Source organism: Falco biarmicus, chromosome 3 (genome assembly GCF_023638135.1).
Source record: "Falco biarmicus isolate bFalBia1 chromosome 3, bFalBia1.pri, whole genome shotgun sequence".
Classification (NCBI taxonomy): Eukaryota; Metazoa; Chordata; class Aves; order Falconiformes; family Falconidae; genus Falco; species Falco biarmicus.
In genome coordinates this window covers 13,218,151-13,245,246 of record NC_079290.1, presented here as the reverse complement: position 1 = coordinate 13,245,246, position 27,096 = coordinate 13,218,151, and the positions used below count along the sequence as shown (strand labels likewise).

The following is a 27,096-nucleotide window of genomic DNA, read 5'->3' as shown; positions in this document are numbered from 1 at the left end:
GGGGAAGGAGGTCCGCGCGGTGAGTGCGGCGCGTTGTCTCCCCTCGCACACCCCTTCTGCCCCCCCCGCCCCCGCCGCTCGTGGTCCGCGCCGCCCCCACAACCCCCCGCGCGCGCTAAGCTGTATCCCTTTGCCTGGTGGAGGCCGAGTGGAGCGGTGCCGCCTGCGGCCTGCCCGGGGCCCAGCGCTGCCGGTGAGTGCAGCCCCCCCTCACCGGCCCGCCGGGCAGGCTCCCCGCTCTCTGGGGCCATTCAGCCCCACCCCCCTCTTCCTCCGTGAGCTTTGCTAGTGGGAGTTTCGGGGGACTCTAGGAGATGCCTTGCTCCTCTCACAGCCCCGGGGTGGGAGATTGTGGGAGCCCCTCGTGATCTGCGGGGCCCTTTCCTGCTCGGGGGCCAGGAGGACGGCTTGTGGGGGCTTCCCACGATCCGTGGGGTCCATTCGCTCACAGCCCTCAGGAAGGGGCAATTCGCCTGTCCCCCCTGAGGTCCCTTCCTGCTCACGGGCTGTGGAAGGAGAACGTGTGGCTCCCTCGCAATGGCGGGAACGGGGAGCTCTGGCGGTCTGTCACTATATGTCGTTACTTCCCCTGTTACAGTCAGGGAGGGAGGTTGTGGGGTTCCTCCATTGCCTGTGTGGTCCCTTTTTCATAGCCTGAGTAGTGGGGGTGGATCCCCCCCATTATCTGTAGGGTCCCATGGTACCCTGAGTCCTGAGGGAGGGGGCTTTGGGTGCTTTTGGTCTTCGGGGTTACTCGTACCCGCTTAAGGTCTTGGGGATTAGTGGGGTGACATCCCTACCATGCTCCCCACAATCTCTTAGTTTGGTTTCCTCTTAATGGGTCTGGGAAGGGGGATGTGGGAGTCCCTCCCCACCTCTCCATCCCCTGTGGGGTCTCTTCTCCCCTCACACCCCAAGAAAGGAGGATGTGGGGGGTGCCTTATTTGGGAGATCCCTTTTCTTCTCCTGGGCCCAGGGAAGGGTGTTGTGGGGTTGCTTCTCTTTCGCAGGCTCTAGGGAGGTGGTTGCAGGAGCACCTAGTTACTGGTGTAAGGGCTGATGCTGGAGGTCTCCGTAAATCTTTGTACCTTTCCATGGATTATGGGGAGTGGGTTCTCTCTCTGTTGGGGTGCTGGTGTTGGGATATCCCTGATGCATGAAGCCTCGCCTCTTCAAGCTTGGAGGGGATTAGGGTGGTTTCTGCCTTAGTAAGGAGGGGAGTTAAGAGGAGCCCCCTGTTCCTGTAGCTCTGGGCGCCATGGGGGTCTGCTCTTCTCCCTGTTGTTCATCTTGGCAATGGTTTCTTGTTGAGTCACCTGCTGCAAAGGGAAATTAGAACTGCTGCACTGTCCTGGCACAGAGCAACTGACAGCCCTCTGTAACTGAAGCAGTGGCATGATCCAGCCCATGGCCCTGCACTCTTAGCTGCTTCTCCAAACTTGTTTTGGAGCTGGGAGCCCTGTAATGTCTGGTCTCCTCCATTGACCTGTCTTTGCTCTCTTGGTACACCTGGACCCTGCTTATCTCGCCTTTCCCCCTCTGTGTGCTGGTGTTCCCAGCCCCTCTGTAACCTTGGTGGTGCCTCCAGCAGCCCGTTCTGCTCTTTCTGCTTTTCCTTTTTCTTCCAATGACAGCTCGGTCAGGAGGTATCTATTTCAAAACTATTTGGGGAATGGGAGGAGTGGTTGTGTGAAGGCTGCTGATGTGCTCTCTCAGGGGTTGTGAAGGATTACAGCAGCAGCTGAAGTTGCTGAGGCTGCTACAGTCTTATCATTCCTACTTCCCTGCTGGTGTTCACTGAAATCAATATGGATTTGTTTTTTCAAGTCTAGATCATTGAAATTTTGGAATTGATTGTAATCTGATGTTCACAATCCTGTCATGCTCAGTGTGGAGGAGAAAATAAATTTGGCGGTATAGCTGTAATTCTTTCCTCTCCTTTTCTAGGTGTGCCCTCTTTCTCCCTGACCTTGCCAGGTATGCCTTTTTTTTTTCTCTTCATCTAAGCTACTTTGCTTTTTCTTGTGATGGTGATTTCTGTCCTGTCTTTCCCTGCTGGTGATTTCTCATGTCCTTGATTATCTCTTCATTTGTACTCGGCAGCATTGTTGCTTGGAGCAAAGAGTTGCATTTTTAGGTGATCGAGATTGAGGGTGGTGGTTGTTTCCCTGGCTAAAGGCTAGCGTGGAGCTTTATATTATAGCAAAGGTGATAGCAGCTCGTCTCCTGACCCTGTGCTGCTGCATTGGACCGCTGTTTCTGCTGCTCGTGAGTTGGGGGAGAGCCAATTTAGGGAACGAAACTAGAAGAGCAATACTACAGAAGCATTAATATTTTCTTTTGCTTTAGCTGCTTGTATTGACTCAGTGCCAGTGTTGAGGAAGGGGTGGATTAGCTCCTTTCAGTTGCAAGAAGCCATCAGACCCTCTGGTGTGAAACAAGTCTTGTTGCTTTTAACTGAATCGCCAAAAATAAAAAGCAGGAGGCAGTGCAGGGATGATGCTTGTCTTTCCTTTGCTGTAGAGCTTGTAGGTATGAAGCAGCTGTCTTAACTGGTGCCTGAATGCGTAGCTGAAATGGCTCTTGCTTTTGTGCAGGACTGCGGTAGTAGCGGTTTTAAGAAGAGGAGAAGCGTTTCACAGGCAGTATGGATGTCTAGTGTGATGTAGCCCAGGTGCAGGTCTGAGGCTGTAGAAAGGAACAAACTGGTGCCTATGGACCTTCTTGGTCCTCTGTCTGCTCTCTCTGACTTCAAATGGGCCATTTCTAGGTTTTTTGGTATTTATATTTTTTTGACTGCTGCTGGGATGAGTGTTCAGGAGTTTCTAATGGAGAGGGTGTGACATGTGATAGCACAAGAGCACTAAATATATAACCATGGTGGCCCTGTCGGAATCACCTGTGCCAGGGCATGTAACCAGATATGCAGATGGAGGGTTGGGATAGAATCTCCTGTAGTTAGAACTTGTCAGTGCTGGGCTGGGGGATGAGCAACTGGTGTTGGCTTGATTGCTGCTTGGATTTACAGAAATCAGGACTTTTCCTGCGTAGCCTTTGGGGCTGCATCTGTGGGGTGGTTTTGAGGTGAAACCACAGCAAGCTGCCTTATGTGTACATCATCCCATGTCCCTTGGTGCCACCTGATGCCCATTTTTGATGTCTTTTTCTGAAGAAGGCAGTTGAACTGTGACTATTGTCTTGCCCTCTTTGTTACAGCTTGCAGAAAGCTGTCACATCCCTCCAGAGATCAGTGACAGATGACATCTGCTGCGCTCGCTCATCTAAAGAGACTCTTCAAGGCTATCAGAAATATTTTGTCACATCAAACTTAAATTATTTCTGGGAGAGCTGATTTCAAACTGTGGTGTTACCTGACTTGCTGTGCCTTGTTGGGAGCTGACTGGTCAGCCTGGCACATGAGATTAAAATCGCAGTTCAATTCCAGTGCAAGAAATTGTGTAGGGCTTGATGGAATTTAGGTCTCTGGGAAGCTGTGACAGACATACTTATAACCTGACTGCACCCACCCCTTTATTTTGTAGGCCTCTCTGTTCAGAAGAAATGTAACTTTCTTATGGATAGAAAAAGAGTGGCTTTCATTAAACCAATAAATGGAGTTGACTTAACTTTCTTTTTTTTGGCTACAGCATTATGGTGATGTATGCTTTTGTTTTACTGACTTTCTAAAAAGTTGCTAGGCTTAAAGGGATAATGCAGCCAAATAGCTGAAGTCCAAAGCTTATTTTGGATTTACAGAACAACAACAGAGGCCGTTTCATTGCCTATTTTTAACATTACGCATTTCCCTGCAGTGCTGGAAGTACACCACAGCTTTGTTCTGGCTTGAAATACCTAGGACGTGGTGACAAGACAACACCAAGCACAAAGTTCTGAAGCTGTAGCTATTGATTCAAAATCCTTTCAGGTTTTTTAAAGCCTTTTTTAGCGGTCTGTGGAGGCCTAAATACTGACCTGTGATTTTTTTTTTTTTTTGCTACTTGGGAGTATTTTATTATTTGGCATCAATAAAGATTAATATCATTTGCCTTTTCAGTGGTTTCATGCTTTGTAAAACCCCTGATAAATTATCTGCACTATCACTGGAAAAGCAAAATTGTCCTGGGTACACAGGAGCCAATCTCTGGAGTGTGCAGTAAGAGCTTTTATAAAGTTTGCTGCCTCTGTCTCAAAGCATTAATTTATCTTTGTGCTAAAAAAAGCTCATTAAAATGAAAACCTGCTTCACTTCTGAGAAATGTTATTAGGTCGTGGATGAATGTGGTCTCAAGTGGTTTGAGCGGGAGACCCAAGGGTTCATGTTGCATTACTTTGCTTTAAGTGCAGAGTGCACCTCTAGTTTCTGTGCTGCGTTTTTTGCCAGTGGAGAGTGTTCATAAAACTACAGTGTGTTCTTTCAATTGTAAAACTTTGAGGAGTTGAAGCACTGAAACAATTGCACAGATGGTGGTTTTGTGTGGTGGTAAATCTTAGCTGCTCCAGACTGGACTGTGAGCAGTGTGAGTCAGTTTAAATTTCTCCCAGAACCTCTGAAGAGGTGAATTTCTCCCTCCAGACTTGGTGACATTAGGTGTACTCCCTTTGCTTGTCGTACTGTGATTTAGCAGACTTGGCTGAAGGAGGAGTGTGAGCTTGTGTCTTGTCTGGAGTAAATTTGTACGCTGGGAGAACTGGTAGTGCTGTGGTATTAATGGTCTGCAGCTCTCTCCTGTCATGAGGCTGTCTGCACCAGCTCAGGTGATGGTTTGTGTGGTTAAAAGCTTCATATATGTTTCTTCCCATGTTCTTCTGGGAAAACTTAACGGACACAGAGTAGAAATGTCTTTTTTTTATTTTCAATTTTTGCTTGTTTCTAAACTTCCTCAAAAATCTGGTCTTTATTATAAGGTTTGGCTCATTGTGGAAACAAGTAGGTGCTGCAAGTGTCTTGGACTTGTGTTTGGAAAATGATATTAACACTTGTTGTGATAAATTCCCTTTAAGATTTTTCCCTGGTAATAATCATTGTAAAAACAACACTTGAGTTCCTGTGAGCCAGATTTGATGGGGAACATTTGTGGTCACTTTGGCTTGGAGGTTTGTGTTACTTCCTTGCAGAAACAGCCCTCTTAGGTGTAATGTTAAATTGATGACACAGGAAGCTGTCTTATTGGGCTTTTGTAGGTGTAGCCTCTGTGTAAGTTGAATTCTTCTGCAAGCTTTCACATGTTGTATTGATGCTTTTTCTGAAAAATTGGTAGGCTGAGTACTGGTGTTAGTGTTTTATTTCTGCCTTATTTTATGCAATGTTCTACAGATTGCTGACTTGTAGAAATAACTGCAGTCATGTGAATTCATTATTTGACATTATAATTGTTATATTATATTTTCAGAATTATTTAAAAGTATTTGCTGTTGGTGTTTAGTTACCTGAAACTGGGGGACCTGAGCGCCAGCTGACAGTGTTGATATGGCAGGTTGGGATCTTCTCTGTTTGATTCCCTGTTGTGATGGGGTGGATCCTTTTGGATACTTAATTTTTATTGCTTGTTATTTAAAATTAAAAGTAAGTGGTTGTCTGTGGTGTTGGTTCATGAAGATAATGTAGTTCTGGGGGGTTAACCAGCTGTAAGTTTCATTAAATGTATTTGAGGGGGAATTAACTATATGATAATACATTCAGCTCTTGTCATTCTATGTCCTTGGTGACTAGCTGCTGCATCTCTACAACTTGAAACTTTCTCTAATTTTATCTTTTTTCTTAATGCTATCATAGGAGCTAAAAAAGTAAGTACTCTCTAGTTGTCATGTGGCTTTTGCACTTTCTGGAAGATCAAGGGAATATAGGCATGGATCTGATACTTCTCACTAGACAGATTATTGTACAGTTCTCTGATTTCTACTGGAAATAAGTGTACCTTTACAGATTTGTTTATTAACGTCAGCTGTGTCTCATTTTGATTTGAGACAGTTCTTTGAGAGACACTTGGTAATTGGAGTACTCAATAATCCACCTCACCCTTGAGATGAGTGATGTGGGGGCTGCAACTCCAGTAGCTTGAAGCTGTTTGCTTAAGGACTTGAGCAAAATCACCTATAATTAAAAATACTAAACTCCAGTTATTAGTTTTATTTTTGTCAGATGGTCATACTCTTTCTGTATGAAATGTTAATGGCTGTGTAATGCAAATTAAGTATTTAAAGCTATATTGAGTCATGTCTGGGTTTCTCATTACACCCACTAGAGATTCTTCCTGAAATACTTTTGTTATAACCTCTGAATACAACACCTGTGTTGGGTTAATGAAGTATTCTCAATGAAGGATCTCTTTGAAGGCTGTGATTTTTTCTTGGGATAACTCGAATGTGAATGTAGAGCCAAGCAGCGCATGTCAGGCAAACGGAGAAATCTGATGGTTAAGGACTCCTAAACAGAACAACCTAAGTAACCTACAAATTCAGACTTACTATCCTGCCTATGTAGTTTCAGTTGTGCATTTTATTTTTCCCCTAGATTTTGTGCTGGCAGGTTACTCCACTAGATCCAGATGGCTGCTGTTCTAGAATGTGTGCACTGCAAAGCGGGGCCTTTGTGCACAACATTTTTTATATTTGCATCATTTAATCCTTTTCCAGTCTGCTGAATGACTGAAATACAGATACTGCTCTAGCAGACATTGCCTCCTCTTGATGCTACCCTCCAAGAATCCCATTGAAATTGGCATCTCCTGTAAAGATTATTTTTTAAGGGGGATGCTGTTTCCTACTTAAGAAATATAAAAATATCTAAAATTATTTGTCCAGCAGTTGAGATGATCAGGAGTATAGGGCTGCCTCAATGTTGGGGTTTTTTTAACAGCAGGAGTGTATCCTTGTACTTGAAAATAACATGTGTAGGCTCTTTGGAGGCATGTTTTCTGTTTGCATGATGTATGTGATGTCATTTTTCACTGCTTGATGATAGTACTGTGGAAGCTGTAGTAGCAGAGCTTATCCTGACTTGCAAACCTGCATTACCGCTTGCTCATAGCATTGCTCCTACCATGCAATGCATGTGCTTCCAGTGTGGGTGTTTTTGATGTTGATGGTAACAAGTAGGATAATGTTTATTGAAAGCGCTGGTTTGTTTCTAGTTGTCTGTAATAAGAAGTGGGCTTTTTCTCTATTAACTGGTGTACAATGCAAGAGAATAGTGTAAAGTAAAATAAATACTTCAAAGTAAGTTTCAATTTAGATATTTTCACATGTTTTTAGCTGTATCACAGTGCTTTCAGCAGCTATTGGAGGAGCGTTCTCACAACTCAGTAAGAAAAAGATGTCTTTGCTTTCCCTAGTAGTTGTTACAATTGAAATACGTTATGACATTAATATTTTAAACTATAGAAATTAAAATTGAAAGTTTAAAAAAGCAAAAGTGTTTAGTTGTAATAGGTTTGTTTTTACTGGTCTGTCAAGCCCCCAGATTTGAGGCTTGTAAATTGTTCCAGGAACTGTTTGAACTGCAAATTGTTGACTGAAGTCTGGAGGATACTTCAGCTGTATGTGTTTTATTTGGCAACCTGTCACAGATAAATTTGTACCTATAAAACATGCAACTGCCAGTAGCTAAACAGAGACCTGGCTTACAGATACTTCATTTTGGGCTTTTTTTTTTACTCTAAGGATCTGACTTTGTAGTGTTTGGCAGTGAGTTACCTACTCGTTAGATGTTTGAGCAGTGCAGTAAATTCTGTACTTGGAAAGGTATTTCCTGTACCAATTAAAATAAGTCTACATGTACTAGGATTATTTTGTTCTGTGGTAAAGTATGACTAAGGAAAACACAGAGTAGATGTAATGGTTTTCATTTCAGTAGATCTTTTTGGTAAACTAAGCTATTTGTGAGATCATCAGTGATTCATTAGTTTTAATTTGCAAGTAACTGGGGTTTTAAACCAAAACTTGAGTCATAGCTTTTCAGTCAGCTCCCTCTGCTGACTTCTGGTAGCAGAACACAGATAGGTGTAAGCAATGACCTCTAAAGATACTGAAAAATTGGGGCATCTTTCTTTAGCCTGTCTTCCCAAAACCATACCTAGTTGAGAATACCTAACAAGTAATTAAGGACTTACCTACTAACATGGAAGAATATTGTATATGTTACCAGGGATTTGAACAAAGCCTTGTAGGTTTTTTCTGCCAGTTGTCTTCAAAAGTGAAATTTAAAGTGCTTTCAGCCAGTGCCTTTATATTTAAATAGTAACATACAGAATACTTGTCAGAACAGCAGAAGTATTTTAGGAGGAATGTTGTTTTGACTTCAGAAACTAGACATGTTTAGGCAGTTTAATCTTTGAATTAAAATCTGTAACAAAGGAAAAATCGAATAAAAATGCTTAGGCTCTTTGACATGAATAATAATGGTATGATAGCTTTTGACACTCTTGTATTAAGAAATTACCGAAGTCTGATGCATGCCCTTGCTTTATTTAGTTTTCTTGCAACTACTTCATTGTTGTGCTTATCTTTTAATGCTGCCACTCTTTGGAAGATGAGGACAAGGAAGCCTCCCTGCCCAGTAGAAAAAGTGTGGGTAGACAAGCACAAATATGATGAAGCAGAGAGACTGCATTACGAAAGAGAAGCGATGCTAGCTGCTGCAGCCCCAGAGGAGTGCCAGGAGGTAGAGGCTGTAAATGGAGTCTGCAATGATGACTCAGTTGAAAGCGAATTCAAGGGAGACCTGAAGAGAGCAAGGAATGGAAAGAAGCAAAGGAAACGGAAGCGTTCTCCAAAACCCAAAAACGTGGCCTCCAAGTTAGACTCTATTCTGACTGGGTTGTTAGCTGACAATGTGTGGTTTGACAAGCCTTTCTATGATCGCGCTGAGAACATGTACAGGAAAAGACTAGTGGATTGTCAGAACCAGGAAGCACCAGAACCTGAACTAACTGCTGAGCAGTCCCCTTTAGTGGCCAGGTCAAAAGCTGTCCAAGACACTCCTAAGCCAAGGATGCTTTCAGCAGTCCTGTCCTGCTCCCATGGTAGTCTGTCTGCATGTCACCATGTTGTTCAGGATGTCTGGGTCAACAAGTTTGACTTTGATAAGGCTGAGGAGGTGTTTATTGAAAAATCTCAGTTCTTTGTTCCTCCAAATGTCCTAACCATCCCGTCTGTGTGGTCAAATGCTGGCAATGTTGGGCTGAGAACGCCGGATGAGGGTTATGTTACAGCCCTGCCTACACCTGCTACACCAAGCTTGGCTCCAGATGTTGTTGCTGCTTCTGCTGCTTCCTCTGTTACCAGTTTGCCTGGTTCTGTACACCAGACGGTAAATGGTAAGCCACAGATTTCCAGCTTGCAGGCGCTCATGTCAGAGGTGTGGTTAGAGAAACCTCTCTATGATGATGCTGAGAAGAGCTTCTACGAGAACATGTTTGATGGTCATCCGTCAGGCAAAGTCAAACAGCAGCAGCGTGGATGCCCCGGAGCATTGAAGAACCACCATGAGGACAGGAACGACAGCACTGGAAAGGAAACAGGCGTGAAACATCTGGAGACCACCACCAACTCTCTGCTTTCCAGTGATGCTGAGCAACCTTCACCTACCTGCTTTTTTCTGCATGAGGGCAGCGAAACTGTGTGGCTTAATAAGCTGGCATATGACAGTGCTGAGACAAGATACTATGCAGCCGAGGCTCTGAAAACGTCAAGAACAGGAGACAGTACGGGGATGCAGGAATCTGCAGTAGTAACTCCCTCCCAGCCAGCTGCTTATGCTTCAAGCGTACCTGCACCAGAAACGAAGTAGGAGAAGTTTATTCTGGGGTAACACTCACACATGCAAAACTGCTGGGTCAGGACTGAGCTGAAAGAATTTGCATGTGTAGAAGACAGGAGTCTTCTGTATTTGCAGGACCGAGCATGCATGTCGCTGTAGGGAGATGCTGCTCCTGAGCCAGAGAGCCTGTTTGTGGGCAGGGTAACTGGGGGGGGGGGGTGGGGTGGGGCGGGACACACAAACACGAAGACATGGGACTCCTTCCAGGAACCCCTTTCTCCTGATGAATGTTGGTGGCTAAAGGGTAGTATTTGTGTGGTGCCAGAAGTTAAGCATTTAAAGTCAGGGCTGGTAAGTGAGCTAAGGTTTGATTCCCTCTTTGTATGTGGGGGAACTCAGGGCTGTGGCCCTCTTGGTATTCCTATTGCCTACAAAAGGTCATAAAAGTGAGAAGTTGGAGAGAGTAGTCATGAGATTTAAACAGGCCTGCTGAGACAGCAGAAGGTGTGGTGTTTCATCTTTGAATTTGAGAAGTAAAATTGATGGCTGTTTGCTGTGTATTTCTGTTAAAATGCCACAAGATCCTTCAGAAAAGCAGTTATCCCCAGTTCTCCTGCACAGCACATAGGCTAGTCATTGGGCTTCACACAGGCAGTGACTACCTTTGAGCATCACTACCAAATTCCACCTTGCAAAGAAGGCTTGGGGATGATGACGAATTACAATTTAGGGCATTGGTCTGGTGGGCGCATGTGCTATATTTGCTTCACTGGAGGGGGGAAGGTTATTAGACTATTCTGCCTGGAAGCTGCTGTTAATTTTGGGACAGGGCTGGCTGGATTACAGCTTGTTTGATGTGCATATAAGTAGCTGGGTAGGAAGAGTTCATTCTCAAATTGTAGATTATTTTTGTAGTTGTAACTTGCAGTTATAAATCAGTTTGAAGCCAGAAACATTTAAAGACTTCCTTTTAAAGTCCTGAATGATGTGCGGTATGAGATAATGCTTTCTGTGTTAAATATATGCTTTTGTGTATGACTGGATGAACCCCGAAGTCTGCTGCATGGAGGTCTGTACTGCCCTGGGATCCTGTCCGGAGGACAGTGCTTAGAAGTTATCTTGCAGTGCTAAGGTAGAGACTGATGTTCTTGGGGGGGGGGGAAAGGATTTTGGAGCATTAGGTCTTATTTCTGACACTTCCGATCATTGAGGTTTTTTTAGCACTTGTTGTAAAGGTTTTAAGATCTTTACATCAATGATACAGGGGATTAGAGACAAGCTTTAGAGCATATGTGCCTTTCATCCTGTCCTGTCTGGGATAATTTTCTCTTTACTTGGACAGAACTAGATGTTTGGTCATGCCTTTCACCCTTCCCCAGGGAAGTGCATGTGTTGTTGTAAAATAGATGGCATGTTTGTGTGTAACCAGGGTTCTTTGTTAATAGTACTGGTTGGCAGGTCAAGCGGGGTCTTGGAGGTTTGAGTGCTGATGAGAATGGCTTCTGTGTAGAGGAGCTGTGTGGTATGGTGGCCTCTGGCCTCTTCTGAATGAGTAGATGAGAAGGGTGCTTGTTTTACAAGACTCATCTGTTGGCTTTTGTGGAAGTACTGGAGAGCTGATGGGGGTTGAGCTGACGGGTTTGCAGGTTGCTTTTAGTTGCTGTCTGCATTGTGTGGTGGAACCTGGTAATGGTGTGGTTTCATTGTGGTGCTCTGTCCCTGTTCTCACCTTCTCCAGCTGATGTTGGCTCTGTGGCTGTCCCCTGGTTTGAAATAAGGGCACATCTTCTCTTACTGTTGCAAGGGCTCAGTCGTTTGCTTTCAAGTTAAGAAATTAACCTGTGGAAGCTGCTGCACTGAAGAAAAAATAACACTATTTCACAGCAGTTTTAGGATGCTTTATGCTGTTCCTCCATGTAGCGGCATGTGCATATCCCTTGCAAATGTTACATTCCTGATTATTTTAATTTCCAAACAGTTGCAGCAGCTTCCAAAAGGGCAGCACATGTGGGTTACCTGTGGTACTGTTGTAAATTGTGTATATGTCTGGACTCTGGAGGCCAGTTGCTGTCAGTGTCAGGTGGTGTGCTGGGTTGTTCTTTACAGGAAGATTCAGTAGTGCACCCTAATGAAACATGGTGTGACCTGTTAGAGACATGTACTAGTCTAAGACAGCCAACAGTTGCTGTCAATGCAGTTGAATTGTTTTCAAGGAAGACTGAAATGTGTTTTAAATTTTGTGAGCTAGTGTCAGGAGTTGCCTGTCACGTACAGAGTGCTCTCTTGTTGGCACTCTGTAGTGTGGCACATGATGCTTGGAGCTGTGTATTCTTCAATCTTTGGTTTCACAGTCACCAGGTGTCTTAAGAATTAAAAGCATTATTTCCTTTTTGTTTCTCGTGTACAAGACATCTTTCTTAGCAGCAGATTCCCATGTGTCTAGCATGATCTAGAAAATCCTGCTCTGAAAGTGCTTTTGTGGAAGAAGGTACAGATCAGCTAATTCATTCTGTCCCCACTTGGTGTCCTGTTGCTAAATGCAGGTCAGGCCAGGCAGACAGGTGGGTAATTAGGCTGCCCTGCTTTCTTAATAGGATCCTGTTCACTTAAAGCTTTCCACTGGAGGGGAAATGGCCAAGCAGAGAGCTGCAGGCACAGCTCTATGGGGGAAGAAAGCTCTCTTCTGACAAGCTCATTGCAAGCTGTTAACCTTAAGTACTTCTAGGAACTCACTTTTGTGGTTTCTTTTCCTTTCTGTAGAAAAATGGCAGTTGACTACTTTATGCATGAGAAGATCTGGTTTGAGAAGTACAAGTATGATGATGCTGAGAGAAGATTCTATGAGCAGATGAACGGGCCAGTTAGCAGCTCTTCACACCAGCAGGTAACACTTGTTCTCATATGGGTTTAGTAGAGTGCTGGAGCTTTAAGAGCTAATACAAAGCAGGCAGAAGGACACAATCCACCTAGATGCGCACATCTGAATAATTTCCACTGTTGGTGCTGCTTTTTCCAAGTGTAAGTCTTGTCTTTGGAGCTCTCTAAGCCTACCCCCTAATGTCTTTTGAAAGGCAATCTTCTGTGGACTGTGAAGAATTTCTGCCACACAACCAGTGTACTGGGAGATCAGATGCCTTTGTAACAGCAGGCAAAGCAGTTACAGGTTGCCACAGTTACTCTTAATCTTTTCAGGCTGCTATGGCGGGGCACAGATGCTATCTGTGATCTAATAGGGGCACAGCTTGATCTGTAAGCCCCAAGAGCTGCAGTTCTGATGACTAAGCTGGGTGATATGCTGTGCAGAGAACTGACCTGTCCCCATTCAGCCAGGGAAGATGCTGTTTTGCTGCTGTTTTGGAGCAGCAAAACCTTCCTTGGCAAGGGATATAATTGAGTATGTATGATACAGTGTTTGAAGAGAGGCAGTGTGGCTCCAAAGAGACAAGGAATTACGGTCCTCTCTTTGTACCCCCCTGAAGTATTCAGTGTGCTCCTGCAGAAGACTGCATCACAGGACTGGTGAGTTGGGGGGAGCAGGTGGAGGCGAAGCATGGGGCATGCTGCAGCAGCACAAGCTGAGTAGTTCAAGTTTAAATATTAGCCTGAAATTATTACTGTTTAAAGGTACAGAGCTATCGTAACTTCTTCCTGCTATGTAATGAGCTGTTAACTGCTTATGCGTTCGGTTGGTTATATAGAAAGCTGCTTAAGAGTTTTAAACGGCTGTCTTGCAAGTGTTTAAGGGGAAGCTTTTTGCTTAGGTAATAGCTTCTAGGCGCACACTATTCCTGCTGGCCATGCTAGCATAGTGGTGGCACAGCACCTAGGACACTTGCATAAAAATTAGAAGCTATAGATGAGCACTTGAAGTAGATGTTAAAGTACAAATCTCTGCAGTGCTCTTAGAAGAACTGTTAAGCTATTTCATGCCACGTAATGAGCTTCCAATGAAGAAGACCTCCCTGCAAGAAGGCTCTGGTGGAGATTCAGCAGCAGTTTATCAACCACTTGCCTGCTAAGGAAAAAGATACATGCTCCTTAGAACCTTCCTGCAACCTGGAAGTGGTTTCCATCTGAATGTGTCCAGGCTGTTGCTCTTCTGTGGTCTATTTGACATGGGGGGTTGAACCTGTGGGTGGTTTCATATCTCGGATCTTGCTTGTGGGGTTGCAGTCTGGAAGAGGCAAGGAGTGAACGGATCATGGAAACTGAATTTGTGCCCTAGGAAGGGAATCTTCAAATCCAGGTTGAGGCATGGCAGCAGGAGCATGGGGGTGGAAAAGCACAACCTTGTGCTGCCATATTCTGGGTCATACCTGTCTGGATGGAAGACTTCAGCTAGGGCTATCACTTCTTGCCTGAATACAGTGACAGGTAATACTATGAAAAAGAACTGCCTAATGATAGATCTGGAAGGAGTACTGAAGTGACTCCAACCCTCTGCCTGGCTGGCAGCTGTCCAAACCCTTCAGGATAATAATAGAGAACTGAAAAGCTCTTGACTGGATGATCTTCTGGACACGTGGCCTGATGTGACCAGGGACTGCAGTCCATGCTCCTTCATTTAGAACCAATCCTTCTTGCAGCTAATTTTGCAATATTTGCTGAATCATTGGAAGAAACCCTCCCCCGCTCTTGCCCCCCTCCTTTTTTTTTATTTAACTTCCCTGACCAGTTTCCAATGTTTCATATTTTTAAAAAAAAATATCTTGGCTCTTTCTGCACTGTTTGCAGGAGAACGGGGCCAGCACGATCCTACGCGACATTGCCAGAGCCAGGGAGAATATCCAGAAATCGCTGGCCGGAGTGAGTACCCAAGCTCTCACCAGCTGGCTACCTGCAACCATTTTTAGCTGTGGTGCACCTCACAGAACTCCACTGTGACCACTTCATAGATTGTGTGGCTTCTTATTTTTAAGTTAGAGGAGAAGACTAAGGTGTGCAGTGCTGTGTACCACCAGCATAGCTCCATCTCATCAAGAGCACCGTTACTACTAGAGTGCATGCTGCTTACCTGCTTGATAGCCTGCAGTGCTTTTTAAAACTAACTGGATTTGGGTTAATGCTGTGCATTTCTTTTTGCTCCTGGTGGAATGTTCCACAAGTCTTATCTAACAGGTTATGTGTCACTGTTAAAATAACCTTGCTGAGTAGCGAAGCACTGAGCTGCCAGCAGGCGTGTGTGTCTCTCTTGGGGTACACTGTGCTGCCACCTTCTCTTTTCTGTTTTGCTTTCAGTTAGGGTATGTGCAAAAAAATGGTATCTTCCATCTGCTGCATCTAGGAAATTCAGCTTGGCTACTAGCTCCTAAGTCTGGACCGTCCTGTACAAGTTCAGTAACATCCTTTCTGGAGGTGTTTTTGTGCTGATATGTACAAACAGCACTGTTAAGTCTTAAATCTTTCAAGAGGAAGCTGAGATCTTATATTAAGTGGACTGGTGTCACGGGTGAAGAAAAGTCACTGAATATAGTCCATGTGTCTTGATTTCTTACCTCTGCAGTGGAGCTACTACATACCTTCCATCCGAGGGTATCCATCCTTTATATTGATTTGGCCTTGTAACTGCCTGTTGCGGTATTTAACACCCTCAATTTCTATTTAGAACAGTACAGTAACAGGGAGTGGAGCTTTTCTCAAGGGGAGTATTTAATACTCCTTAAAACAAGCAGAAAAGAGCCATATGTTGGGATGAACTTGAAGGAGTTTGGTTAATTGCTTTCTCCTTGGTGGTCTCCCTGTGCCTGTTGAAGTTGACACTACAAAAGCAGCTTCTGCAGCTGCTTGTGTGAGTGATCCAGAATACTCATTGCTGCACTGGAACTTGGAACTGGATGCAGGAAGAGCAGGGCAAACTTGATGAAAGGATTAATTTTTTTAGATTCAGTGATTTTGAATACAGCATGGGAATCAATGGAAAGTTGGGACATCTTAGTAATCTTAAAACCAAACAAAAACATGTTGGGAAGAAAAATACTTGAAGCTTTTCTAATGTTAGTTTCTTATTTTGGCATCAGTATTTCAGTCAACAGCTTAGGGAACATTTTCCTGAGCTGGCTCACTTAAGTTCAGATCTGAAATAATGTTTGGGCTGTCAGTACAGACTACCAACCCCTGTCAAAGACTTTTAGTTTGGACTTTAGTAAGGCAAATATGTGGGAAAATGAGCCTCCATCCAAAACAGGGTTGAAGAATGCTTTGCACAGTGTTAAATGCCTTTGGAGAGACCTTTTCAAGCTGGGCAAGGCTGCTGCTGCCTCCAGGAGCAGAGGCTGCATGTGGTGAGTAGGGACAGGAAACCTAAATACAGATCACCTGGCAGTGCTGCTGGTCTGCCCTGAAGGCATATTCTCATCTTGCAGAATGGTCTGTAGTTTGCCAAAGATGTGGAGTTTCTTGCCCTGGCCTGTTACTCCTGTTAGAGGTGCTTTCTGTCAGAAGCATGTCAATTTAGATTGTCCAGGTCCTGTAATGGGAACAACCGCGAGAACCAGCAAAGCACTAGACCAAAGCTGGAAAGAAATTTGAGAACATGAAGTCCTTTGCACCCCTGTGGCACTTGGTGGTGTTACTGCTGAATACAAAAAAATTCATCTGCTGGATTTTTGTTTCTTTGAAGAAAGCTTGGTGGGCTTGAGGATTTAAGGTCAGGATTGAGCCATAGGGCCTTAAAATTAGAATCCAGGGTGTTGCAGAAAGCAGACTGAGACTCTCCAGTGAAGTCTTGAAGGAAAAGCATTGTATTACTGCACAACTGTTTTAGGCAAAGCATTGTGCACCCTAATCTGCATTGCTGCCAGGGGCATGCCATAGTAATTTAACCTATAGCTGCTGTTCTGCTCTCAAAGTATGCAGTTGCTTGGATAAGCAGAGAACATGGCAACAGTTACCTCCTCCTTACTGTTCTGTTATCCTGTTTTACTGATCATGCCTTACCCTGCCTGATGTGATACCCCAGAGAGCTCACAGTTTCAGTTTTTCCACATGTTGCCACACCTCTGTCCTGAAACCTGAGGCGGTGAACAGCAGTTGGATTTTCTGTGTTAGCGGGTCAATTAGAAAGACTGAACTGTTGAGAAACAAGTCTGAAACATCAGCTTTTGTAGCTTGCGTTTCTGAAGGATCATAATTAATCTTGGGACAGCCATGGCATGAAGCAGGCTTGACTTTAGAACACGCTTAAACTTCAGGTTTGTGTTTCAGAAAGCCTGATTTATACTGTGATTTACAGGGCAATAGTGAAGCATGTTTTTATAGTCAGGATTTAGTTTTTCCTTTGATCTGAACATGTAGAGTTACTGTCAGGAGTCTGCAGCTGTAACAAGCAAAGAGTTGCCTCTCAAGACAGGAAGATGAAAGATTAGTGCCTGCCTTTTGCTGTGAAATTCAGCCAAGGCTGGTTTCAGATCTGCTTCAGCTGGATAGTGTTGTTCTGAGATGTGTGAATGAGCATTAGAAGGGTTGAGGCAATGGTTTGTACCTCCTGAAGGAGGCTACAAAGCTCTGATGCTGGAAACATTTGTTTGCACATACCTTTCATCCTGCTTTGCATGGTCATCTCTGCTTTAAACAATCTCTCCAGTTGACATCTGCTTGATTGCTAATGCTTTCCTAGATATAAAGTTGTTAACATGCGCAGTACTGCGGCTTGTGGCATTGAGACCACAGGCGGTGAGAAATCTTACAGCTGGGGACCTGAGGCACAGAGGATTGATGTGTCTGAGATCGTAAGCAAGTCCAGCAGAGTGGGTGACTGAACTCTTGCTTCTTACACCCTCCCTGGGGGCTGTAATGGCAGGGATGTCACTGAGTAGCTGGCTGTCGTGAGTGTCTGAAGTTCTGTTATTCCCCTCTCTGCCCAAGCTCCCTCTTACAGAGCTGCTGTATTTGTTTCCTGTGTGTGGATTTCAAACAAGACTCCCACAAAACCTCTGATCGTGCTAAAGTGTTTGGAGACCCTAGTCATACTAAAGTGTTTGGAGACCACATTCAGAAATACGTCTGTATGTGCAGGGAACAGTTGCACTTTCTGTAGGAAACCGGCCAGGATCCATCTTGCCGGTGTTAGGCAGGGGAACTCTTCTAGTTCAGCATAATTTCCCCACAGTTCAATTTGGTTTATCTGACCATGGTTAAACTTACCATGTTTCCAGAGCCTCTAGGCAGGCAACCTGAGGGAAAAGGGTGTTCTTCAATGAAATGAAAATAAGTGCATGAAATAAGTTTAATTTTTTGGATGAAGCAGAGTTCTTTGTGAGGACTGGAAAACCTACACATCACATCTGTTACAGAGCTTGTAAAGCCTGCATGCTGTTCTTTTTAATTACTGTTATAACTTGTTAACTCAAATTAAGGGAAAAGTGTTGATACCTCCAGATATTACTTGTAGTGAGGGAAGTGCCAGCTTTCCAGCTGTTAGTTAGGCCTGAGATACCAAGGCACAAAAGCTCTTAGCTGTAGTTGTCCAGGTGGATTTCTTTCAGCTGATAGAAATCTCTCTGGCCAATTACAAGAGCTCTTCCTTTGGTACATCAGGGTGCTCACAAAGCACTCATAGCTTTATCCAAAAAGAAATGGTAACCTTTGCCAACTTTTTCTCCTTTAGTCAGTGGTAGTCTCTGATACGTAAAGTAAGTTTTAGAGAACGTCACAGAGGGCCAGATGTTGATAGTCCTTTGAGGCTGAGGCTAGATTCTGTATTCTACCCTTCATAAGCAGGAAGTCCTAGGGGTTTAATGTGCCTGGATGATTAAATCTGTATGCAGTCCTTAAGTGGTTCTGGGCTTGCTGAGTGCTGCTGCTATGCAAAATATTTTTAATAGGTTGCAGCACTGCTCAGTGTATCGCTCATGTGGGTTCAGTACAAAAACTATGGCTTAAGCTTATTAAAAATAAAGGTTTTAAGAGTTCTGTCTGTGAGACAATATGCAGGAAGTGACTGATGTTCTGGAACTCCCCACCTTTGGGATTTTGCATTACTGTCCTTGATAAAACTGACCAATGTTTGTGTTGAGCTTCCTCTTGGCACAGTTGAGTCAAGTGGAAATAGTGTTTGGTTGTGCATAGGAAAAAACACACTGTAGGTAGTGTCTTGCTTAGGTTGGTGACCACATCTCTAAAAGTTTGAAACATCCTCACCTCAGGGGAGAACCCACAGTCTCATAAAGGCAGCTTTTCATCAAATTCTGAACATGAGGCTTACCTACCTCCCAGAACTGGGAACTTGGTTCAGCGTTGTGAAGGTTATGGGTTCTCAAGGGATGGCAGGTCCAGTCTACGAAGACCTTTTATCTCCTGTTTGTTTGAGCTTGGGGCAGGCAACCCTCTCTTCTTGCCAGGAAAAGATGGCTGTGCTCAGGCTCATGCTGCCCAGGGGCTGCTCGGGACTAACAAATAACTTCTGAGTTCCACAGGGTGTTGAATTAAATGCTTTGCTGTGCCATGTCTGGGAGCACTGTGAGCCCCAATCATGTTTAAACCTCCCTCTTAAACAGGTGTGAAAAATACAGCATGGATGAGCAAGTGCATCCAGGTTTAGGATGATCTTAGCATATGTAATATGCTGAATCTTTCATCCAGGTGCACAACACTCAACTATTAATTTTGTGGGTGTGTAAGTCATAGGTGCAGCTAAGTTGATAATTAATCTTGCCATTTCTGCAGAGACCTCAGTAGCAACTTGAAACTGAGGAATCCCAGAGGTGAGATGGCTTCTCATGGAGTCATCTATATATCTGGGCTGCAGCTCCCTGCATGCCTGTGCTACCTGTACTACTCCATACTGATGGGCAGATGCATACTTAAATTCCCCACTGAGAATGCTGGCTCTTCTCTGGGCTTCATTATCTGTATTAGCAACCTTAATGTTGTCTTACCTGCCAGGCTCAATGTAAGCTGGCAAAGGAAGGGTGAAAAGGGGAAAAAAAATTGTGCATTGTAGAGCTCTGCCTCGCTGCCCAATTCCCTGGGTGCTACACAAAGTTTTACAAACAGGTACTGACAGCAATATACAGCTAGGATTGTATCCTAGTATTTTATACTACTCAAAAGAAAGCTCTGTTGAAATAATAAAATACCATTTTTTTCCCATGCTTCTCCTTGTCAAGAACAGCTTCTTGCAGAGCAGAGTGTTAGAGTCCTCTCACCTTGCTTTTGTAAGCCATAGCTATGGCATTTTTGGGGACAATGGCCATGACTTTCTCAGACTCTTCCCCTAAATGACACAAACGTGCAAGGAAGGTTTGTCTTGAGCTGGAGGCCTCCTGCCAAGCTGTAGGTGTTTTTCCTGTGGGACTACAGGCAGGAGCAGTGCTGACGGATTCCATGTGAGGCTTCAGGATGGCAGCTGACAAGTGTAAAGGTAGATGGTACTGCCTCAATTTAATTTCTCATTTTTGAGAGGTTATTGCTAAGAGGGAAAAGAAATGCGAGGCACAGCTGGGTTCTGCGGCAAATGCTTCTACTAAAGCTGAAAGCCAGGGTTTCAGAGTGGGTTGTTCTGCAGCACTGAACAGGCTGAAGAAGGTGTAGCCATCTTACAGTGTCTTGAAAGTCCACAGCTGTGCACAGGATAGCCAGTCACCAGGGCAAGCATAGAGCCTGCTGAAATGCTTCAGCATTTGGCCTGAAAATGCGAGTAGGGCTTCAAACTGCCAAATATCTGTGGTGCTTGCTGCTTAGCTGAATCAGCAGGCTGCCTTTGGGAAAAAAACAAGCAGGTGTGTATCTCCTTGCAGGTGACACAGCTCCTGTGTTTGATCATAAGTCAAAACATGAAGTGCTTTTTCAAGGGGTGAGGATAGATATGACTGCTGCCAGAATTCCCTTCTCACTGAATTAACTTAGACCTTTGCCCTCATGGTGTAACTCGGACAGGAAGAGATCAGGCAATGAGTTCATCTGAGCTTTAATGTTTGTTCTTGGTGCGTAAGGCTAAGGGCTAGCCTGGTGTGATGAGCCCACGGTGGCTAGCAGCCTCTGTTCTTAGTTGTGCATGTGAGGATGGAAGCCCACGCAGGGGTTTCAAAGTTGTTAGTGCAGACCAGTGTTGTGTTACTTTAGGGAGAGGTGCACTAGTGGTGATTGTGGACTTGTTAAGAGTCTTGGTGACTTTGCATGTGTTTCTGTATCTGTCAGGTTTCCTCTAATGACCGGAGAACGAGCTGAGCCTGTGATGTGTGCTGCAGTAATGCATGCATCTGCTGCACCTCTGATTTTACAGATGGGGAGATGACTGAGACCATGCTCTAGACATCTCGGTCTAGTTCTGCCGCTCAGCGGTGTGCCCTTTCTGCAGGCACTGAGATGTTTAACAAGAAGATGACAGAGTTCATGGATAAATGTCTCTCTGCAGGCTTTGTTCAGTGTGTAGCTGGTATGAGGCCTTATCTTGTTGCTTGATTTTCCTGCATGTGGGTCTGCTTCCTGCACTTGAACTGCCTCTTCCAGCTTGAGTGAAATCCTTTTCTCTCTCCCAAGTCGAACCAAATGTCCCCCAAACCTTTTGCCCTTCGCAGCAGAAGACAGTTCCTCGTAGCAAAGAAGCTCCTTCTGCCCGTCACAAGAGGCAGTCAGGCCGCTCAACTGTAAGTCACCTGCGCACGGATGGAGCTGGTTGTGTGATTTGAGAGGGTGTTGTAGGGCAAGGACAGTCCTGCCTCGGAGAGATGGACCAGATTCTCCTTCCTTATGATGAGAAACATATGTCCTTTGGCACATGGTTGTAGCTTTGATATAATCCTATATAACAGGAACTTAGAGCAGGGCATTTAGGTCCCCCAGCTTGGTGTCTGGGGACTGCAGATCAGTGCTTGCCTTCCTGAGCCTGCATCTGCTGCAAAGGCTCTATCAGAGGTTGATTTCATGGTGCTTTTGATGTCTGGCCCCTGCCCCTTTTTGGATGGGTGGAGAAGGGTCTCTTTGACCTTCCTGCTAGGGTAGCTCACATGTCTTCCAGGGCCAGGCGTCTCCCAGACCTGCTGTCTGTGTGCCACATATTCTTCATCTTAACCCCTGTATTTCCCCCTCTCCATCTTAAGTGACTGCTTGGATCTCAGAAGCATGTCAACTGCAACAGAGAACTGCATTATAATTACAAGCAGGATGCACCTGAATGAGTATAATTTTCTCTATTGTTATATTCAGTTAAAAGTGACACTTGAGGTGTGAAGGCCTGTTATTTTCTTTCCCTTGGCTGATTTGAATTTACAGATAAGGGCCTGCTTAAAAAAAACCCACTCTTTTTCACTATTAAATACTTTTGAAGCTGGATCACTATAACTGCTCCCTCAGGATGTGTTACAGTAGGCTTAAACTGTTTTGCGAGGAGTTAAAGGCTGGACTGGGGAAGGTGGGGGTATGGAACTGCTGGGATCTCTTTCCAGCTTTCACAGTGACTCACTGTGTGATGTTAGGCAGGTCACTTCTGTGCTCTGTGCCTCAATTTGTTTGTAAGAGGAGACCTGCTGCCCCACTTAAGGGCCTTAGTGTGAAATTTTCAAAACTGTGTGTTCAGTGTCAGTCTGTGATCTGAGACTGAAGAATTACTTCATCCTTTGTTCATCAGTGCCAGCTGAAATTTCTCAAGATATATTTCATGCTTCATCCTAGAGCTGCTATATTTATATTCTTTTTGTAAAGCCTTTAGAGAAAATACCCTTGTTCTTAGATTAGCTCTCAAATTTTCTTCTTCCCTGAAGGCATGACTCTGCTTTGCTTCACTGAACCACTGAGTTTGGGAGTAGGTGAACCGACTTACTTCATTCCTGTTTTCCTTGTTGCAGAGTGCAAGCACAGCCTCTTCTGGGCCTGTTGGTGACCAAAATGAACTCCTGTCCAGAATTTCTCACCTGGAGGTAGAAAATCAAAACCTTCGCAGTGGTAAGTAGGAGAATCTTCTGCAAAGAAAGCAAAACTGGATGTGGGGGTCCTGCTTCTGTGGGGTGTATCCCTTACTGGCCTTGTCTGTCACCAGGTGAGCATGTCAGTATCTTGATCAGAGCTTTGTAGGCTTCCCTCTGACTGGGGCAACTGGTGGTTTTTAAAGCCCACTTTGAGCAGAAGCAAGTTATCCTGACTTATATTCAGAGCCTACAAGATAAGGCTGTACTGTTTTTTTTCCCTCCCCCCCCCCCCCCACACACCTTCTTGCAGTTGTTGCAGACCTTCAGATGGCCATCTTTAAGTTGGAAAGCCGCCTGAATGCTCTGGAAAAGTCATCTACCTCCCACCAGCCCTCACCAGTTCCTCCAACCCAGGTGAGCCTTGGCAAAGTGCTGTTCTTGAATGCTTCACAGTCACAAAGTTCAGGTCATTTCAAAGGTCTTGTGGCTGTCTGAAGATGGAGAGATGCTTATAATTAGGATGAGTCTGTTGCAGGTTTTCCAGCAGTTTTGGCAGCTGCCTCATCACCTTTCCCAAAAAGTATGTATGGAGAGGAGTAGTCTGCTGTAAGACCAGCGAAGAAGCTACGTTAGAGATTTCAGCTAGGGAGAGCTGGTGCAAATCTGTTTGGAGTTTATATACGTGATTAACATGTAGTCCACAGTGCTGTGAGTTTGTTAGCAAGGCACCAGATAAAATGCCACTCTGTTATAATAGATAAGCGGAATTGGTGATGCTTATTTCTTTTTTAACAAACGTCCCCATAAGAATGTATTTAACTTAAGAGAAAGCTCTGTGGGAGCTGAATACACGGCACCAATTTGATCATTCTTGTTGTAGGTTGGAAGACATGCTACCAGTGGTGCTGGTGTCTCTGCAGTAAGCGTACAGAATGTGTAGGCCCCTCCTCATGCTAGGGCAAGATGCTTGGTTGTGTTCCTAACTGCTGTCCCACTCAGACTCTCATGGTAGAAGTACCCTGAGCACTTAGGAGGAGGATCAGCTCTTGGCTACATGGTGATTTTTGCTCTAGGGGTTAGAAGTATGGCCATGCTGGGCCAGTTCAAAGGTCCATATGGTCCAGTGTCCTGTTTTGATGGCCAATAGCTGATTCTTCACACAAATCACATGGTGTGGGCCATGTTCACTGTCTTGAGCAATGCAGACTTCTGTACCTGAGCTTCTCTTGAGTGCTGCTGTCATTCAGCTTCAAGTTAATCTTCTTCCCTTTTTCCTTAATGCAAACTTGAATGCATGTCACCCCAATGAAGAAAGTGGAACCATTCAGTGTTCCCTCCAAGAGAGTGGAGCTCCCATCTGCTTCACCAGCAAAGAAAGTTGAGCCAGCTGCTGCAGAGGACGATGACGACGATGACATTGACCTTTTTGGTAGTGATGATGAAGAGGAAGACCAAGAGGCTGCCAAAGTCCGGGAGGAGAGACTGCGTCAGTATGCAGAGAAGAAGGCCAAGAAACCGGGTCTTATTGCCAAGTCTTCTATCCTTTTGGATGTGAAGCCAGTGAGTAACTGCAGGGGGGAAGCCCCCGAGTGAGGCTGTATGTCTTGTGCTGAAGGAGGCTGTAAATCACTTGCACATCTGAGAGGGCTGATGAAGATAGGACCTGCAGGTTTCCAAACAAGGGGTCAGAGCACAGTGGGATATTGCAGCTGGGATCTGTAGCCTTTGCGCTGCTGCCTTGCTCCTTGCACCGTAGCAAGCGTAGGCTGTTATCTGAGGTTCCCCTAGTCAGGACTAGCCCTTTAAGATGGGAAGAAACCTGTCTTTGTCAAGTTAGCATGGTAGAACAAAAACTCCAGGCTGGCTAGTGCTCATGGAGATGCCCTTTGTGAAAGTCACTTTAAAGTGAGCACTCCAAAGCAGCTGCATTGCTGCAGGAAGAATCCCCCTTGCATGCATCTGCAGTGCCTACAGGTGGAATTGAAAAAACGTGATATGCAGCATTGCTGCCATGTCAGATACAGCTTGGTGAACCCATCAGCTAATTCTGGTAAAAACTATAGACAAAAAAGGGCAGCTTGGGTCAGCTGAAATGTGCTGAGAGGTGTAGCGTTCAATTTTAAGTCACTGGATACCTCTTGGGGGCTAATGGTGGTATCTAGGAAAACTAAAGTTCATACTCCATATTTTTGCAGTGGGATGATGAGACTGACATGGCGAAGATGGAGGAGTGTGTACGGTCCATCCACATGGATGGGTTGGTGTGGGGAGCCTCCAAACTGGTCCCAGTAGGCTATGGCATTAAGAAGCTCCAAATCCAGTGTGTAGTGGAGGATGACAAAGTCGGAACAGACATCCTGGAGGAGGAGATAACCAAGTTTGAAGACTATGTAAGTCTTTCAGCGAGCTCTGTAATCCTGGGTGATGCCTGACCCACAGATTTTGGCAAACTTGAATTTTTATTTAAAAAAAAACAACCAAACCCAAACAATAGAATTGATGGCGTCTGCCTGCTGAGACACTGGTATAGTGTATTTAAATATATTTTTTAAGGCTGGATGATGCAGCTATTTTGCAGTATTTTCTAGAGCCTTTTTGGAGGCTCTTAGTGCCCATCCAGCTCCCACAGATTATTACTTTGGATAAGCCCTGCTTTGACACTTAGCCTGTGCAGCACCAGGGTAGACACACAAATGTTTAACCTTCATGGCTGGAGGTGTCTCAATCCCTGTCCTTCTTCCATGGAAATGACAGTAGGAGCTCCAGCCCTGGGCCAGGTGATATGCAGCTCAGCAGAGCTCCTAGTCTTACTGTTGAGAGCATGGTGGGTTTTACCTTTTTTGCTTTGGCTACTCTTTTGCTTATATTTAGAGTAAATCGGGAACTTCTGCTCTTTAGCCTTAACATTGCTAGAAACTCTTTAATATGTATGTTCTTCATAGGCTAGACTGTCTAAAGATTTATGCAGTAACTAGTACAGTGCAGTTTCCTGTTGTGACTGTTTCTAGAATTATTAAAAAGGTCCTCTTACTGCAGCTGGGAAGCTGGCCTGAGACCTGGGCCATGCTTGATCTTTTTGAGCATTGCTGGTGCATGCTGTGAAGAAATCCCTGATGTGAGTGCTTGCTTTGAATATCTGGAAACACCTTGGTGACCTTCAGCTTTACTGGTTTTGTTTCAGGTGCAGAGTGTTGACATTGCTGCTTTCAACAAGATCTAGAAGTAAAACTGTATCCCCTTTGAAACTGTAACTAATAAAGATCAAGACTGGGAGTGCAAATTGGATGATGTTTGTCTCTGCCAAGTGCAACATCTCCAGAGTGATTTGTTGTGAGACTTTGGGGTATTTCCCTTCCTTGTTCCATTCATAAAAGGGGAGCAGTCTTGAGGCAGGAGTGACCTACATTTCTGGGTTGGAAAGAAGGTCCGAGGAGCATCCTGTATGAGTAGCCTGTGCTAAGGGTGGTTGCAGTCACCTTTCCCAAAAGTAGAGACTCCAGTCATTCTCTACACCCTGCACACACACCTTCCCCCCCCAAACACCCAACACGCACACAAAAAAAAAAAGAAAACCCCAAAACCAAACCCCACAAATCAGGACTAATCAGCAGGAAGCATCCAGAAATTGCTGGCTTGGGACTGAATTTCTTCTGTCTCTTCCCCTTGCTGCTCTTGGTACCCTGCACAGGGTCACTTGAGCTGATCATTTGGTGTGTTAGGAGCCAGGGCCATCTGGAGCATGGCCTGTGGAAAGGGGAGGTGAGGTGGCATTTCTAACTGTAGTCACGGGGTCTGTCGCAGTGTCAGAGTCCAAGGTCCAGGCTGAAGTCATGTAGGGCCAATACAGAGCAAATGGGAAGTGCTACGGGGTTGTGCTGCAAGCACTGGATGAAGCCGCAGCAGCATCCAGCCTGGGCAGTATGCAGTAGCCAAGTGATGATGGCTGTAGTGCCAACTTTATTGGCTGTGTGCAGTGCCCCGTGCATGATGTGCAGGTGCTTTAGGAGCTTGGTGTTAAGTGGTGTCCTGCATATGCAGTGCACATGCATGTCCAGGACCTGGCTGCTCTCTGCCTGGTGTGACCCTTGGGGTTGCTGTTGGCTTGTGGAGTGCTGGGGTTGATGCACATGGTGCCACTGCTGTGCATGCTGTCCCTTGCCTTGGTGGTGGTGTAGCCAGTGTTTTGTCATGTCTGATGTGTGGCACATATCCTGTGCTTGGTGTTGGGATGCCCGTTGTGCATGGTACCCAGTGCTGGGTGTGCATACTGTGCCCCCTGTGCTGGTGTGCCTGGGACTCAGAGTGTGTGTGTGTGTGTGTTGTGCTGTGTGCTGCTGCACCCAGAGCCCTGCCTGCCTGGTGTCCTGTGTGTCTGTTGTCCCATGTGCTACCAGTCCCACATGCCTGGTGCTGGCACAGCTGGGGCCATGTGTGGCTGCTGCTGGGCACACAGGGTCCCAAAAGCATGGTCCTGGCAGACTGCCACTCCCAGTGCCG

General features: G+C 45.1%; 1 protein-coding gene across 7 annotated transcripts; it reads left to right on the top strand.

Annotated features, from left to right (window-relative positions):
- On the top strand, window positions 1–25,879 carry EEF1D (eukaryotic translation elongation factor 1 delta). 7 transcript variants are annotated; one of them, XM_056333290.1, is made up of 10 exons: window positions 78–193; window positions 1,948–1,977; window positions 12,518–12,641; window positions 14,492–14,563; window positions 21,274–21,342; window positions 22,540–22,636; window positions 22,910–23,013; window positions 23,911–24,159; window positions 24,795–24,989; window positions 25,781–25,879. In XM_056333290.1, the coding sequence occupies exons 3-10, from the start codon at window positions 12,522–12,524 to the stop codon at window positions 25,817–25,819; spliced, it is 945 nt and encodes a 314-aa protein (XP_056189265.1). In that variant the 5' UTR covers window positions 78–193; window positions 1,948–1,977; window positions 12,518–12,521; the 3' UTR covers window positions 25,820–25,879. The 7 variants fall into 7 exon arrangements, with proteins under 7 accessions (XP_056189269.1, XP_056189266.1, XP_056189268.1 ...); XM_056333291.1 differs by lacking the exon at window positions 1,948–1,977 and having other exon boundaries at window positions 40–193; XM_056333292.1 differs by lacking the exons at window positions 14,492–14,563; window positions 21,274–21,342 and having other exon boundaries at window positions 73–193.
- Window positions 25,880–27,096: the final 1,217 nt, after the last annotated feature.

Bases quoted from the DNA above. Each gene is read 5' to 3' on its own strand.
- EEF1D (XM_056333291.1), top strand. From the start codon at position 12,522: ATGGCAGTTGACTACTTTATGCATGAGAAGATCTGGTTTGAGAAGTAC. The intron at 21,343-22,539 runs GTAAGTCACCTG...TCCTTGTTGCAG, and splicing joins GGCAGTCAGGCCGCTCAACT to AGTGCAAGCACAGCCTCTTC. The intron at 22,637-22,909 runs GTAAGTAGGAGA...ACCTTCTTGCAG, and splicing joins AAATCAAAACCTTCGCAGTG to TTGTTGCAGACCTTCAGATG.